At 45.5% G+C, this 17,879-nt stretch overlaps 1 protein-coding gene across 11 annotated transcripts in view; it reads right to left on the minus strand.

Moving 5' to 3' along the window:
* BCLAF1 (BCL2 associated transcription factor 1) overlaps positions 1-17,879 on the minus strand; it is a 372,683-nt gene that overhangs the window by 258,756 nt on the left and 96,048 nt on the right. For all 11 annotated transcript variants that reach the window (XR_014963044.1, XM_085611511.1, XM_085611510.1 and 8 more), the window contains exon 3: positions 4,881-5,008. Coding sequence is in view for 10 of the 11 variants with exons in the window: in XM_085611511.1 (XP_085467637.1) it covers positions 4,881-4,984 (104 nt within the window). In the remaining variant the exon portion in view is untranslated. The remainder of the gene's footprint in view (positions 1-4,880; positions 5,009-17,879) is intronic.

Here is a 17,879-nt window from a genome sequence, read left to right on the forward strand (position 1 = left end):
CTCTCATGCCCGTTTGTGACCTTACGGTTCTCACTGCCTCCAACCACAACATATATGTGGGCTGCTCCAAGGTCACTCCTAGGTTGACCCTGAAGAGCATTTCTCATAGCTGCCTGTAAACAGTGCAATCCTAGAGGTGGCCCCTCCACTGCTGTTTGAGGGACTCCCTACAGCATTCTCTTAGGTAGCCTGTAATCTGTACATGCCTGTGGGTTTCTCCTATGCCGTGCAACCCAGCCAAAATGCGGACCTCCTCACTGCCAAGGACGGCAGGTATGACCCAATCTCAATTATATGTCAATCTAATTCCTTCCACTCCAGGCATAAACACAAGTACATGGTCCCCTACTCATTGTGCAGGATGCCAGGTAAGAGGGGATTTCGAGGGACGATGCCAAGGGAAAATGAATTATTTATTTAATTTTCAACTCGGCATCGTCCCTCGCAATCTCCCTTTACCTGGCCCCGCTGCCCGAACAGCCGTTACCTGCACGGACCTCGGCTGGTCAGCACCTGGTGCGGTCGCACCGCCCTAGAGCCACCCTGCTCAAAGGTCCTGTGACCTCAGTGACAGAGTCACAGTCACTCTATGGTGTGCTACTTCATAGGCCTGCCTGCAAGACTGGAGGTGAACTTCAGAATAAATTGTGGCGGACAGACCTTCAAGGTTAACCCACACTTGCCACTGCTAGGGTCCACCTGCTGGTGCTATGAAACCAGGGATTTTAAGATCTTGCGGGCCTTCTAAGGACTAGCATAGGAATGTGCTCCCTCAGGGGGAGTGATCTGGTGGACTGGTCAGGAAGGCTGAACCTGGTTCCCCAGTTTCAAATTCAGCAGCTCTGACCATAGTGCCACATACTCTCCCCCACTAAACACCATACTGCGCCACTGAGAGAAACTTGCACTGCAATGACCAGCTATAAACACCTGGATGTGACTCAATTCACATTACGCACTAGACAAGAGCAATATGCTGCCTAAAAAACAGTTAACATCCTAAAAAAAGCAAACACTCATAAGGAATGCAAGATTAATTAAAGCATGTGAAATGTAAGCAGGAACAACATGGTTACCTTTTTCGTTTTACACCTCATTATTCAGAAATTAGTAAGTGCGTTTGCCTGAAAAGTTAAGGCCAGACTACAAGGCCCAGAAGGGACCCGTTTCAATGCCTATTGCTTATATCCTTACAAAACATAAGCAGTATGGTTTAAAAAGACCACATTCGTGAACACAGCCGCTGTACACATTTTGTTGTCCAATTCACCCATCAAGCAGGTATTTCAGTACCTCCAAGAATAGTGCACTTTCCCACCCAGGTAAAACAATGTTGTTCAAAGAGCGACGAGAAAACAAAAGTAGCGCTTCACTGGCAAACACTGTAAAGTGGCACTTATGTGTTTAGGTGTGAAGAAATCCATCTGGCCCTCTGTTTTGCTTTAGTTATTTTTCATCTGTTTAATGTTTTATTTCTCTCCACCCCGAGGCTGCACTTAGAAATTGAAAAATGGCAGAAGAGTTTCCAGCAAAAGTGTTTCTTTTTTGGATCCATTTCACAGGGGAGCAAATAAACCAAAGGAGGAAAGAGAAGGTAATACCTGTTTCTTGAAGTCTCGGTTTTCACTAAATGAGGAGGAGCGAGACAGAAAGAGGGAAGAGGGGGAACAAAGAGAGGGTGGGGGGCAGCTACCTCTGCCAGAGGCAGGAGAACTGAACAGGGTCCTTGACTTCTCTGGGCACGAAGGAAAAGACAGTCCATTTCTTTCTCTGCCCGCTCCGCCCATCCCCAAAAGCCGAGCCTTAACAATCGGCCTTGGCGATTTCTGCTGTGCGGGATTCATATTTGAAATAAGAAAGTAGGGGAACGGACTTCATGAAATTGTAGAAGTAGGAGCACGCCGTGCGCTTCCGATCCAGCCCACTTCGACCACTGCTTGTTGTATCATATAGCTGGATGCAATGACTGAAACAGGAAAACACAAGTAGAGTGGCACACTAGGCCAAGCACAGAAAAGTAAGTGTAAACCACCCCACAGGGGCGCTCTATTAAGAGAAATTCAGCAAGTCTACCAACACGACGTGTGCTTTTCACGCCGTGTTTGTAGAGTTGCTGCATTTCTTTTCGTAACAGAGCTGGGCTGCGGGGTGATTGTGGGTTTTAGTTAAAGATTTCAGGTTAATCACAGCGCCCGTCTGGAGCTGCAATTAACCTGAAAACTTTAACAAAGTTACACAATCACCCCGCAGCCCAGCTCTGGTTAAGTAGAGAAATTCAGCAAGTCTACAAACACGACGTGTGCTTTTCACGCCGTGTTTGTAGACTTGCTGAATTTCTTTTCATAATAGAGGTCAGCTGCAGGGTGATGGGCAGATTGTGTGCTTTTGTTAAAGTATTCATGTTAATTGCAGCTCGTGATGGAGCTGCAATTAACAAATACTTAAACAAAAGCACACAGTATGCACCGCAGCCACATGGAAGAAACACCCGGTTTTCGCACCGCTCGCTTTTTAAAAGCAGCGGCGCTAATGTTCTTCTTTGATGTGCTGTGTGTGTGCGCACTCCACACACAGCACTGTGCGCTTCTTGTAACGGAGGTGCGCGCGCGCCCAGGCGCGCACATTATTGGGAACAGTGGCCACAACTCATAAGGAGCAGCGGAGCCTGGTCCAAGAAAACCAGGGGGAATTAATAAAAGTATGACAAACAACTCTGGAGAGCAACGGGGTGGTAATCTAAGGGCACGATATGGACTGTCCAAGTGCTTTAAACGACAAGGACCGATAGCAATAGTGGTTGACATCTGCCACACAGCCACTCGTACCCTGGACTGGAGGGGGAAGATCACACAGGCCATGTCCCTTTGGGACACAGTTGCCTTGAGACGCCTCGCGGGCTTTGATAAGTGGGACCTAATCAGCATCTCCAGTGTGGGAGACTTATGGCAACAGGGTGACATCGTACCCTTATAGCAAGACTACCAGTTAGCACCTACAGAGACATATTGCTATCTACAGGTCAGAGATGCAATGAGGGTGGGGCTGCCGAGGGGCACGGTACTCCCAGAGTCCTCACCCCTAGAGGACAGGCTCCTTTACGAATATATGCAGCGCAAGGCCATGTCACTGACATATGAGAAAATACTCCAGAACACACCTGAGGTCGTGACACTTAGCGTGAGCGCTGGGCACACAAACTGGGGGGTATCGAAGACGAGGACTGGGAGGAATCAATCACCTCCCCTAGAGAGTTGGTTTAGACTAGTACAATAAAAAATCCTTCACCAATCATATTATTCCCTGACTACGTTTTTCAAGATGAGTAGGACAAAGTGTCAATTGCAGACGGGGTTGTGGCCATGTGCGTATCTTTTTACCACACAATTTGGGAATGTCCAAAAATACAGGGCTTTTGAGCGGCAGTAATTGATTGAACAAAGTGGATTCTCCCTTACCCCAACAGCGAAATGGTGTCTCCTGAATGTTTGGGAGGAACAGACCTGCTCCGTATGGAACGTGTTTGGTTAACGTTGGGGTTGGCCATCGCAAAAAGGAATATTTCCAAGATGTGGTGATTGGAACAGGTGCCTCAGTTAGAATGTTGGAAACAAGACATGGACTGGTGCATGCTGGCCGAAAGGGTAGTCTATGAAGGCCAAAGCTGCCTTCGAAAATGAGTCAGGATTTGGGTACACTGGAATGACTACAGAAGTAACATTTGTGGTGCCCTAGAGACTGTTGTCATTTGAGAAAAGAGGGCCCTGGCAGAGCTATCCAGCAATGGTGAAAATCGCACTGAGAGGGAGGGGGGGGGGTGGGGGGGGGGGGGTAAGATTTTAAAGTGCCCAGGTGTGTAATGTCTTGGTTTTTAACTGTGCTCAATGTTGTATTGTTCTTGTTACTGAACACGGCAATAAGAGGATTTGGAAATAAAAACAACTCTGGAGAGAGCAAAAGAGAGGAATAAATTAGAACTCTGACGAATGACTACCTCACATGTGACGAGCAGCAGAAACTGAGTTACGGTGGCTTCTATAGGGAGTGGACTGACGAGCACATTGGTCTCAATCGATCAAGTGTTAACAGTTTCAATGAGGTCAATGTGCTACTAAGAACACATTAATGTATTTTGCCGCTATGCCCAAATACCAGGCATTCCGAGCCCGACGAGACAGAATTATTCAAGCATGCGCATCTATAAGAAATCCAGTTTTCAAAATGTTCCAGAACCTGCTTTTGCAGGTGTAGACAAAGCTAGTTTTTGAATCTTCTGTTCTTTAACTCCTCACTTCCTACCACTTTGTTCAGCAGGATTAGCTTACTGACATGAAATCATATGAGCAGTTGTAACAAAGTAGTGATTTAAGTCACGGAATCTGTGAGGAAAGTATTTGGAAAAGCTGAAGTGGTTGTTTTCTTTACATATAGAAGTGAGGAAATTCATTGCAAAGAGTTCTACAAACAATATTTTTTTAAACCCAAAAAAAGCCATGTAAAAATTTACAAAAGTGATCTACACACAGATGTAAGTAAAGCAGAATCGTATGTTGAATAAGTGCTTAATGTTAAAAATGGTTTCAGATTTGGTCTCCACTGTGTTGGTTTCAGGTTCACTTGGGCAGATCACGGCTATCTGATCAAAATGAATGTATGTGTAGACATTCATTGGTAGGCCCTCTAAACGAATCAATGATTAGGATACAAATAGGAGCAGCAATTAATCCCATTATAATTGGAAAAGACAGTTTGCGTCGCAATATCTTTACACCAGACTTTGTTTCTAGTGCTAATTAACTTTTAACCAGAGAAATATATATATATTTTTTTTAAATGGCACGTAAAAAAAATATTCAGTCACTAATGCTAGTGGATTATGTCACCTGTATCGTTTTTTCCTAGAATGTGATCTTGACCTTGATCTTGAACTGGAGCGTGATCTGGACTTCGATCTCGAAGAATGCGATCTCGAGTTGGACCGACCCATTTTCGCTCTAGCAATTTACAGGAACTTAAAAAAAATGAAGAATGTCAAATTAATGTTTTCATTTTTAATATCAATACAGCTACAACACTTTATACAAACAGAAGAGGAATTTACATGTCCACATGTTTTGAGGCTATGTGCAGAAGAGGGGTCTGACTGGCCAATGAGCTCTATACGCTGGCCAGTTGAAATGTTGCCACATCAAATGTAAAATATTGCTAAAGTAGCGGTTATACACATCAAAATGCAAAATGCTTGGCTTTATATTATTCATAACTAAGGCAATCAAAATAACAATGAAGAACAAGTTACTTACCTTTGGTAACAATCTTTCTGGTGGATGCTCAATCTAGCTGTAGATTACTCTGTGAATACTGACGAGGCACCAGACTGGATTCACAAACTTCAAAGAAGTACTCCTGCACACCGGTGGGTGGAGTTTTGTGGCTCTGCACCAATATCATTTTGCCCCAGAATTTATAGACTGAGCCGCATGTAATTGCTATTCATATGTGCTGACGGTCAATTGGTTTCTTAAGCTATTCGGGCCATCAGATGCAAAGCCTATCAGCAAGTGGCAAAACGAGGATGAATGAAGGATCATTAACCCGTTCTGTGCCCATGACGAGCTGGACTCGTCATGGAGCACAGTCGCGCTGTGCCCATGACGAGTCCAGCTCGTCATGACACCCACCCACGGGGGAAGCGCTGGCGCTCCCCCCCCCCCCCCCTGAGTGGTCGATCCTTTTTTTTTTTTACTGGGAAGGCAGGGGGAAGACCTTCCCCTGCCTCCCCCCGCACCCCACCCCCACGTCATCAATGACGTCATTTCCCCTTTGTTCTCCGTCGCGCAGGAAGCCATTGCTTCCTGCGCGTCGGAGAGGAAAGGTGAGTTTTGGGGCTGGGGAGGGGGGGATTTCGTGATCGGTGGGTTTGTTAGGGTGGGGGGAGGACAAAGGCATTCAGATAAGGCTGGGCTTGCTGTAGTTATTTCATTTAGTTGCTTCCCTGTGAAATGGATCCAAAAAAGAAAATCGCTCTTCCGAGAAATGCCCTTTTTCGAAAATGTTCTATTCCAAAGTGCGGCAGGATGGAGAGAAATAGACGGTTTTAAATATGAAAAATAAATACATAACTAAACAAGACAGAGGGGTTGCAAAGTGGCCAGATTGGTTTTATTTACATCCAAATACACCAGCATCACTTTAAGAGTTTGCTAGTGAAGCGCTACTTTCGTTTTCTCGTCTTTCTTTGAACAGCATTGTTGTTCCCAGGTTGGGAAAGTGTACCATTCCTGGAGGTACTGCAATACCTGGTTGATGGGTGGATTGGAAAACACAATGTGTACCATGGCTCTGTGTTTATGGATGTGGTCTTTTTATACTATACTGCTTATGTTTTGTAAGGATATAAGCAATGGACAGTGAAACGGTTCCCTTCAGGGCCCTCTAGTCATGTCCATAACTTTTCAGGTGAAACCACTCGCTGATTTCTGAATAGTGAGTGAGAGATCGTTATGGTAACCTTGTTGTTTCTGCTTACATTTCACATGCTTTACTTAATCTTGCATTCCCTATGAGTGGTTGCTTTTACTTTTTTTTAGGCAGCATATTACTCTTATCAAGAGCATAATTTGTTTTGAGCCACACCCAAGTGATTATAGCGGGCACAATTAGGTTGTAGCTGAAGGCAGTGCGAGTTTCTCAGTGGGGAAGTATGGTGTTCAGTGGGGGAGAGGATGTGGCACTATGGCCAAGCTGTCGAATTTGGAACTGGGGAACCGGGTTCAGCCTTCATGACCAGTCCACCAGACCACTCTACTGAGGGAGCACATTCCCCTGCTAGACCGTAGAAGGCCCCACTAGACCTTAGAAGGCTTGATGTCTTAGCACAAGCAGGTGTACCCTAGTGGTGTCTGTTGTGGGTTAACCTTGGAAGGCCTGTCCACCACAATCCATCTCCAGTCTTGCGGGCAGGCCTACGAAGCAGCACACCCTAGAGCAACAGTGATCCAGTCGCTGTGACTCTGTCACTGAGGTCACATGAACCTTGAGCAGGTTAGGGCGATGCGAACGGTGTGACCTCACTGGGTAGTTGTTGCTGAAGCCTCAGCACACGTGAATAATATATGTCTCGTTGTCAAATTCATACATAAAATATGAGTACATAAAGAAATTCAAATAACAGAGTACAATCTTCTTCTTGTCTTCTTTATTAAGACGAGTTCTGGTGAAGTATCGAGATTACAGCCATTCACAGCCAACACGTGTTTCGTCGCATCGGGAGTGTACTCCCACGACTTCCTCAAGGCTCTCTTTGTATTCTTGAAACTTTTTAATTGTGGTTGTAATTCCGGCCCACAAGGGGTTCTAAGTTCAAAAGTAGAAACGAGGGATTCCACAGAATTAACAGGGAGGTGTTCGTGTTCAAACACTTCTCTGGCGTTTTCTCTTCAAATATAGTGCCCCCGTTCTCACTTCGGTCCACTAAGCGAAAGACTCGAGTCCGCCGAGTATGGCAACCCGTCTTCCGTGAGTTCGTTTGACCTCACTGGGTACCTATTTCTGGTGGGTGCGTAGTGTTTGCAAGTATATTATGGTTTGAAAAAAACTTGCTGCCTCCTTCCTGGCCTCCAGCAATTTTCAGAAACAATAAAAATGTCATGATAATTTTGGTGATTAATGTTCTTCCTAGAGAGATATGGAGTTTTGTCTAGTGGAAGGGTTGACTCCTGGAAAGGTAGCACAGAGGGTTAATGTGCCTGCTGCAAAGAACATGTACCATGCAGATCACAAAGTGCACTGCTTTAATGGGGGGACCATGATGAATGGTCATTTAATGTCAGCTGTAGATGATGGATCCCTGAACAGTGTCATGTATGTGCATGTTTGCATTGTGCGGAGGGGATTACCAGGTAATTATTCACGCAGTTCTCTAATGGATGTCACATGCGGTTTTTCTGAGTCCGCAGATAGATCATGCAGTCTGTGTGTTCTCTTTTGTACTGCCAGTCACCGGAGTATTCAACTGTGTAGCCTTGGACCGTGTCATGTATGTGCATGTAACTTGCATGATCGAGGTAACTATTAGCGGCGATACTAAGTGTCTCTCGGACCTCTTTCAAGTGGTCCATTCCTTTTTCCCCAGCAACCCCCCCTCCCCAGGGGCGGCAATCTGAGAGATAGCCACGGGCGCCACAAGCTCTAGCTGCGCCTCTGCCCCCGATGTCTCTTTTATGCATTCCTGCTGCACGATCGTTGGATCGTGCAGCAGGAATGGCCACTAGCGCCAGGGTTTTTTTTTTAGTTTTTTAGGTTTGGGGTGGTTTGTGGGAGCGGCGCCTTAGGCAAGGGTCGCTCCCCTTATGGCCACATTATTTTTTAAATATTTTAAAGTGCAAACAAAATCAAAGAGGTAGCAGACGATACGTTACAAGAGGAAAAAGTGATGTGTGCATGTTACAAAAGAGTACAAAATACAAGTAGAGGTAAAATACTGCAATAAATGGCAGACACTCAGAAAACAAGAGCAAACGTTACGTTACATGAGGCAATGGTGGTAATTGTGCATGTATCAAAAGCAAATAAAATACAAGAGGTAGCAAACAATACGTTACAAGAGGAAAAGTGACATGTGTGCAAGTTACAAAAGAGTACAAAGTAAAGGTATAAAAGTGCAATGAATGGCAGACACTCAAAACACAGGAACACACTGGGAAGGCACTTCTATAGGCATGGAGAACAGAATTTCCTATAATGTAAAGACTTCCTTCAGACAATAGAGAGGGCGTGAATTAAGTTTGGAAGTGTCTTTGCAGGAGGAGAACTTTGAGGTCAGTTTTTAAGGACTGGGAAGTGGGGGTGGTCCGGAGCGGAGGCTGAGTTCCAGATTCTCGCCGCGCTGCCTGTAAAGGATTGGGCCATCGATCTTTCCTTCTTGAAAGTGGGAGGTTCAAGCAATACATTTTGCGCAGTACGTGATGGTCTAGAGCATTTTATGCATATGTGACATTAATGTTTTTTTCTCCTTTTTATTCTAGTCTAAAGCTTTTGATTCCTGTTTCCGGTTTCGACAGTGGTTGTTCTGCAGTTTTGTGTAGTTGCATTGTTTTGGTAAGAATTTTTTTTTGTTGTATTTACTCCAAATGAGTAATATTGTAATGTTTGAATGAATTTTTTTGTAAGTGGTGTCGTAATGGCAGCATATTTAGTTAGTGGTTTGAGCATGAAATTCTTTGCGATGTGTTTTGCATAGTCTTGTGTAATTTCTTTTCTCTTTCTTTTTTAGTGGGATATTGTTGATCCATACTGTGTCTGTGCAGAGTAGGTGGTGGTGAGTAGCTTAGCTGCCTCTGGCAAGTGAGTGGTATTGTTTTGGAGTATATATGTGTTTTTGATACAGGTGCTTTTTGTTTATTACTTATTTTACAAAGTGTTTGTTGTTGTTGACTTGTTTGACAAGTTACCTTTATTAGTAAGCATTATGGCTAGCCGTAGAATGACTGCTCAACAGGTGGTTGGTATGCTTCTTGAATCTTCCTCTGAGCATGATTATGAGACTGACAGTGCGTCTGAGAGAGAGGAGGGAGGGGAAGATTCTGGCAGTGAGTTTTCTCTCCACATGGAATCATCGGATGATGAAGGTACTCTCAGTGCAGATGAAGGTACTCTTGGTGTGGATGAAGCAACTCTCAATGCGGATGAAGTGCCTGTCTTAGAGGAGGAAACTGCTGTGCAGATGGTGCAAGAGGCATCTGGATTGCAGTCTGAGGCTGCTAGGCTTCCTACTGGAAGTGCTGGACTTTGGGTTGATCCAAACATGGTGCAGCCGGTGTTGCCTGCCTTTAGCGGTGATGCAGGGTGTAGAGTGTATTGTGAACACTTTTTGCCTATACAGTTTTTTCAGTTGTTTATGGATGATGTATTTTTGGGTGAGATTGTTGAACAGACGAATTTGTATGCTGAACAGTTTTTGAGGGACAACAGTGACAAACTTAGGCCCCAGTCTAGAGCTACCCGGTGGACTCCCACATATCTGGAAGAGATTAAGAAGTTTTTGGGTTTGACTTTATTGATGGGTGTGGTAAGGTAGCCAACCTTGGCTTCATATTGGTCTACTAGCCCCTTGTTGGCAACTGCCATATTTCCTGCAGTTATGACTCGTAATCGGTATTTACTTTTGCTACGTATGCTGCATTTTGTTGATAATTCTATGGCGTTACCACAAGATCACCCTGACTGTGACCGTCTTTTTAAGATTTGGCCCGTTCTTGATCACTTTGTAGATCGATTTTCTGAGATCTATACTCCAGGGAAAGAAATATCTATTGATGAGTCTTTGGTCTTGTTCAAGGGCCGTTTGGTTTTTAGGCAGTACATCCCTAGCAAGAGGGCACGCTATGGAATTAAGCTGTATATGTTGTCTGAGAGTAGGACAGGATATGTTTTTAATTTTCGTGTGTACACTGGTAGAGATTCTACTATTGACCCCCCAGGTTGTCCGTCCACTTTTGGAGTTTCAGAGAAAATTGTGTGGGATTTTGCTAGAAGACTGTTTAACAGAGGCCACCATTTGTACCTTGATAACTTCTATACTGCTGTGCCATTATTTAAGGAATTGTATAAAGTGGACACTTTTGCATGTGTCACAATCCGCTCTAATCGTAAAGGTTATCCGAAAGAGCTTGTCTGCAAAAAACTTCAGAGGGGGCAGTGCAGTTCCTTGCGTAGTGATGAACTACTAGCTGTAAAGTTTGTGGACAGGAGGGATGTGTACATGCGGACTACCATCCATGATGAGAGTACTTTACCTGTGGCTGTTTGGGGTCAGGTTGCTGAAGTGCGCAAACCTGTGTGCATTCTAGACTACAATAAGCACATGGGTGGTGTTGACAGAGTAGATCAGAGGTTGAAACCTTACTCTGCTATTCGGAAGGCTTATGTTTGGTATAAGAAGTTGGGCATCCATTTTTTCGAATTAGAAAATTTCAATGCTTTTATTGTGTTCAAGGAGTGTTCTCCTGCATCAAAGTTGACATTTCTTCAGTTTCAGCACTCTGTGATAGCTAGCCTTGTTGTTGTGAAACAGGCAAGTGTTCCTAGATTTGGAGTGGTGGAGGATGTGGCTCGATTCTAAGATCGCCACTTTCCTGATTTCATCCCACCCACACCGTCAAAAGATTTTCCCACTAGGAGATGTAGAGTCTGTTGGCGAAGAGATAAGCGGAAGGAGTCTCGTTATTTCTGTCCCGGGTGTCCTTCTAACCCTGGGCTGCGTATGCCTGCTTGTTTTAGAGCGTACCACACGCAAAATAAATTTTGGGAGCTTCCATGAGTGGTAAAGTGACCTGCCTGGTCTGTATTGCTTATTATTCTGTTTCAAGGTTGGCATTAGTGCAATGTATTTAGTTTCAGATTTTGTGTTAGAAGATTTGTATCTATTTGCAATTTGTTTGTGTTTTTTTGTATATAAAATCCTAAATGTGATGGTGGTGTGTGTAGGTTGGCGCTTGGCTGGAGGTGTGCGTGGACTGGCGCTTTGCTGGCGGTGTGCGTGGACTGGCGCTTGGCTGGTGGTGTGCGTGGAGTGGCGCTTGGCTGGTGGTGTGCGTGGACTGGCGCTTGGCTAGAGGTGTGCGTGGACTGGCGCTTGGCTGGAGGTGTGCGTGGAGTGGCGCTTGGCTGGCGGTGTGCGTGGAGTGGCGCTTGGCTGGCGGTGTGCGTGGAGTGGCGCTTGGCTGAGGGGGGCATGGGCTGGCGCTTGGCTGGAGGTGTGCGTGGACTGGCGCTTGGCTGGCAGTGTGCGTGCACTGGCGCTTGGCTGGCGGTGTGTGTGGACTGGCGCTCGGCTGGCAGTGTGCGTGCACTGGCGCTTGGCTGGCGGTGTGTGTGGACTGGCGCTCGGCTGGCAGTGTGTGAGTAGTGACTTGCTGCTGGTCACTACACACACTGCTAGCTGAGCGCCACTCCACGCAATCCATCAGTTTGTGTAGTTGCTGTGTCAGGAATGTGGGTGTGTGGAAGTGATGGGCCCTTGAATGGCGCTGTCTGCTGGTGTCAGTGTTGTAATGTGATGGGCCCGCGGCTGGCGGCGTGAATGTTTTGTATGTGTCACACGTATGATAGGTATATGAATGGCCTGTAAAGTGGTTGGTGCCTTGTCGTGGCTTTACAGCTCACGAGCTGTGAGTCAATGGTTCAGTTTCTCGTCCTTTCAATTATTAATAGTGCATTTCATTTTTGTGATATCACTTGCTAATACAATTGTATATACTGAACCATTACTCACCCTCGTGCCAAATCCAACCATTATGTGTGTGTGCTTTAGGATTAGATGGATGTGCAGTAATATTTGTCTTTTTTGTCTTCCTGAAGCAGGGTGTACCTTGTCCCTTTTTGTGAATGTTGTGATGTGTTGGTTTTGTGCCTGGTGGTGTGAATGGTCTTGTGTGTATCACGTAGGAAAGGTGTGTGAATGGCCTGTAAAGCGGTTGGTGCCTTGCCGTGGCTTTACAGCTCACGAGCTGTGAGTCATTGGTTCCGTTTTTTGTCCATTTAATTATTGACGGTGCATTTCATTTTTGTGAAATCTCTTGTTAATAAAATGTAATATACTGAACCATCACTCGCCCTCGTGCCAAATCCAACCAGTATGTGTGTGTGTTTGAGGAATAGATGGCTGTGCAGGAATCGTTGTCTTTAGTTTCTCTGCCAAGGTGTATGTTCCATGTAAGAATAACCCACCAACTGTAGATATTGTAGTAAACCCATGGGAGTTCATGCGGATGTCTCTCTTGTGAATTCCAAAAAGTTATTTTATCCACAATGTCCTGCAAACCTCAAAATGTCTGTCACATTTTCCTTGCAATATTGTGCCGAAATTCTCACGCTGTAGAAATAAACCACTAATTATGTCAAAACAATCTGGTTTTGCAAGGGGGTCAACTGTCTTTTTGGCCCGTGCTGGGCGGCCATCTAGGGAAACCTACCAAAACCCATACATTTCTGAAAACGAGACACCTGGGGGCTTCCAGGGAGGTATGGCTTGCGTGGATCCCCCAACATTTCCTTACCCAGAATCCCCTGAAAACCTCACTTTTAGCTGGAAAAAAAAAAATCACTTTTTTCACACATTTTTGTGTGGGAAAGTTGTGGCATCACCGGGCTCACTCAAATTTCCCACCACCCAGCATTCCCCCGGGTCTTCCGGTAAAAATGGTGCCGCACTTGTGTGGGACGCCCAAGTACCCGCGACAGGCAAGGGCCCAAAACGTAGTGAGGAGACATCAAAATTGCCTATCTCAAAACCACCTGGTTTTGCAAGGGGGGTCACTTTGGTTTTTGGCCCAGTGCTCGGCGGCCATCTAGGGAAACCTACCAAACCCATACATTTCTGAAAACTAGACACCCAGGGGCTTCCAGGGAGGTATGGCTTGCGTGGATCCCCCAACGTTTCCTTACCTAGAATCCCCTGCAAACCTCAATTTTAGCTGAAAAAACCCACTTTTTTCACACATTTGTGTGTGGGAAAGTTGTGGCATCACCGGGCTCACTCAAATTTCCCACCACCCAGCGTTCCCCCAGGTCTCCCAGTAAAAATGGTGCCTCACTTGTGTGGGAGGCCCAAGTACCCATGACAGGCAAGGGCCCAAAAAATGTTTTGGATTGACAATGTTGATATCGCATCACTACGTTTTGGGCCCTTGCCGGTCGCGGGAACTAATTTTCAATTTATCCTATATTTAACTGTTAGTTTCTATAAAGAAACCTTGATGGATCTACACAAATGACCCCTTGCTGAATTCAGAATTTTGTCTACTTCTCTAAAATGTATAGCTTTCCAGGATCCATTATTGCTTTTGTACCCATTTCTACCATTAACTGGAAGGAGGCTATGTCCCAGAAAAATGCCAAAACTGTGTAAAAAATGTTGGGTTTCTGACTAAAGTCTGGAGTCCCCTAAAATCTGGGAAATGGTGATTTCAACCCCACAAACCCTTTTTTGATAACATTTGCAGGGAAAACCCAGATGCTTTCATTTGCAGCCCGTTTTCCCCATTTTTCTGAAAAAATAAATAAATGTTGCTGTATTTTGGCTCATTTCTGTGACCCCTCCAGGGAAATCCACAAACCCTGAGTACCTTTAGAATCCCCATGATGTTGGAAGAAAAGGACGCAAATTTGGCGTGGATACGTTATGTGGTCAAAAAGTTACAGGAGCTCATCGCGCACTGCCCCAAATAGCCAAAAAAAGGCTTGGCACAGGAGGGGGAAAAGGCCTGGCAGCGAAGGGGTTAAGGAATCTGGGGTTAGACAGAGCACACACCTGAAATATAGTAACTAAGGGTAAGCAATTTGGTTCTTCAGAAGGATATCTAACTGCAGATTCATCACTTTGTGAACAGTCACCATAGCATTCCCTCTCCAGGTGGTGGGTCTGTAAAATGACTCAAACCAAAAAGTCTTGTAACACCAAGCAGGTAAAACGCCTTTCTCAAGGCCTGACTTGAAGCAGAATTGAGTCATGAAAATCTGTATTGAAGACTGCATAGCCGCATGACAAATTTCCAGGACAGGCATTCCATGTGCCAGGACAGTGGTAACAACTTTGGCTCTGGTGGAAAGAGCCAGTAAGCCTTCTGGATGCTGCTTCTTAGCCAGTGTGTAGCAGATCTTAAAGCAGAGAACAATCCATATGGAAAGAGGACGTTTTTGCACTGCCTAGCCCTCCTTTGCCAGAGAATACAATAAAAAGCTGATCGTTCACACAATGTCCTTTGTTGCGATTTATATAAAAGCTTAGTGCTCCCTTAGGGTCTCAACGAAGGAGTCTCTTGTCCTCCGTAGAAGGAAGAAGTGAAGCAAAACCAGAAGGGCGATAGCCTGTCTGACATGAACTGGAAAGGACAATTTCAGCAGAAAGGAAGATCAGGTCCTCAACACTAGCTTATGTAGGAAGAATGCTCTATACTGTGGGTTGACAGAAAGAGCCTGAAGCTTGCTCTCACAGCTAGTCAATATTACTGTAATGAGAAAGACAGTTACCAACATCAGAAGTCCTAATGGAAAATTGTGCAGGTACTCAAAATGGGTACACATCAAAAATGTGAGGACTACATTCAAGTCCCACTATGGCAATACAAAGAAGTTTGGCAGAAACAAGTGTTTAAAACCTTTAAAAAAAATCTCATTACATTAGGTGATTTAAAGAAAGTATTATCCGTCACCCACAAAAAAAGTCAAAAGAGCTTACAAATAGCCCTTCACAGTGCCCAGAGCAAATCCTTGCTGGAAAAGGGACAGGCACAAAACAAACAGCAAAACGTCAGACAACCTGGCTCGCAGTGGATCAATTGTGCAACTGCTGTACCAAGCCACAAATTTGTCCCAACGACTGCCATACAGCGATTTCAGGGATGTCTCAGAGACAAAACAACATCAATGACCTGAGGAGTAATGTCAAGCGCAGTCTAGTGCATTCCAGTGCGTCCGCTCAATCTCCACACATGGAGATGCAGATTGCACAGGCCTCAGTGGAGCACCCTGCCCTGCTGCTGCGAAAGAAGATCCCCCAAGAGGCTGCTTTGTCGGAAGAAAGTTCTCATGCCCAGACTCTACTGCCCTTATCCAGTGCCACTAGAGTGACCTGGGCTCAGTCGTTCCTGATCATCTTCAGAACTCAGGGAAGGAAAAGCAGCAGCAGGAAGGCCAGCAGGAGTCCAAAGCTTCACTGTAGGTGGAATGCGTCTCCAAGAGAGCCTCCTTGGGAACTCTAACTTGCAAAAGTTTTGACACTGCGTGTTCAAAGCATGGCAAGAAGATGAAGCAAGGGTTCTCCCCACTGATGAAAGACGCTGTGTGCCACCTCCTGGTGCAACTGTCATTCATCAGCTGCTAGGCGTTGGTGGCTCCGTTTGTGTGGCCTGATGTTTAGCTATCCCACCAGGTGGTTTACCACCAGAGAAATTCCCTGGTGGTCAAGCTACCTCCACATGTCAGTGGAGTGGACATAAGCCACCTGCACCATCAAATTAAATTGTTCTCAACTATAATAAACCGAGGTGGAGTCAAGCTTCCGCCTGAGACCAGAGGTCTCACAGCACTCCCAGATAGCTTCCGCAATTTAGAAGTGATGCATCAGTCACCACTGTCTGATCTGGCTGGAGTGAGAAGAGGGGTCTGCCACTGACAAAACTGCAGTCCAGCAGCCAACACTGGAGAGCTTTAGTAATCTCCTCTGAAATGTGGATACAATTCCAACAGATTCCCATTTGTACTTCATGTCCACATGCAGCATATCATGCATATTCTATCTGTCATTTTCACCAGCAAAATGCAGGAAGTCAGCATTTACAGCAGCCAAAGACATCCGCATTAAGATACAGGACAGAGCTGAAACACTGGGATAATAGAATGAATGTCGTGGATTCTCCGCTCAGGAGGAAGGCATAAAACAGTACCTTATCCAGAATGGCTTCGATCAAAGGGGGCACCTTAGGAGGAGTACGGTGTAACTTTGGTATGTTGATAGTAACCCGAACACTATTAGGAGGTTCGCCATTGTATGAAGGTAGTTGACAACTGCCTGTGGCGAACCCTCAGCCAGTCGCTGAGGTAGAGAAGGACTAGTACCTCATTTCATAAGGTGTTCTGCGACCACTGCCATCACTTTCGTGAACACCAGAAGGGCACTGGTGAAGCCAAAAAGAAACCTTGATAACTGCAAATGCTCCTGGCCCACTGTGAACCCAAAGGTACTGCAGGGGGGCCTGCAGAACAGGATACGAAAATAAGCATCCTGCAGGTCAAACTCCACCATCCAATCTCCAGGGTATATGACAGAGTACCTCAGCTAGTGTGAGCATCGTGAATGTGTCTATCTGCAGGAAGGCGTTCAGAGGGAGGAGATCTAAAATAGTACAAAGGTCTCCATCTTTCGACGGCACAAGGAATTAGAGGGAGTAAAAGCCAGCTCCCATTTCCAATGCCGGAACCATCTGTATGTCCCCTTTGGCTAAAAGAGCCTGCACTCATTGCGAAACAGACAGGTTGTCCTTTGTGTCAGCTGCCCGGATGGTGGTGGAAGGTGTGGTGGGGTGGAATGAAGCAGGGGGTGTAGCCCAAATAGACAATTTGGGACCAACTTGCCTGAGGGGAATGCTGCCACCCCTGGAGGAAATGTTATATCCTGTTTTCAACAGAGTGGCTGTCTGCTGGAAAGTACACACTAAAGCGTTTTTGCTCCTGCAGTTGCTGGAAGGGTGGGGGGCTTAGCTGCACGTTGTCCTGGATGCGTTGGACAGCGATCACAGCCACAAAAAGGTTTTAAGGCCTGTGCAGCTGGCGCCATTTGTCCTTAGAAACTTGAAGCCCCTCCATCAAGAGAAGTTAGAAATTTATGAGTAATCATGCATTCAGACCTATCCTGGATACTGCACATTAACGTCACTCAGAGTAAGTACCTTCTATACAATAAACACGCTATGTCACATCTTCACATACCTTGCACATCAACATAAACTGCACACCATCCTCAAGATCCTAATATCCCAGCTTGACAATGCCAACAGCATATACCTTGGTGCACCCATGCCCATTATGTGGAAAACAAAACTTATCCAAAATGCTGCCAGACTTCTCTGCCTTCATCCAGGAAAACATAAGTCCTGCAATTGCTCCAGTGCCTACCTATAGCTTGAAGGGCAATGGTCAAGGCACTCTGCATTGTCCACAGAGCCTCCCAAGGAAAAGGACGACTACCTACAAGTTAAATTCAATAAAACGAAACCAAATAGAACACTGCGCTCCAGGCTTGCACCACTTAGCTGATCACCTTGCCATAAGAAATCCGTAGAAGGCACTGCTTTTCAGTACAAGCTGCCAAATTCTGGAACTCA

The sequence above is a fragment of the Triturus cristatus genome, chromosome 6 (genome assembly GCF_964204655.1).
Source record: "Triturus cristatus chromosome 6, aTriCri1.1, whole genome shotgun sequence".
In the NCBI taxonomy this organism is placed as follows: Eukaryota; Metazoa; Chordata; class Amphibia; order Caudata; family Salamandridae; genus Triturus; species Triturus cristatus.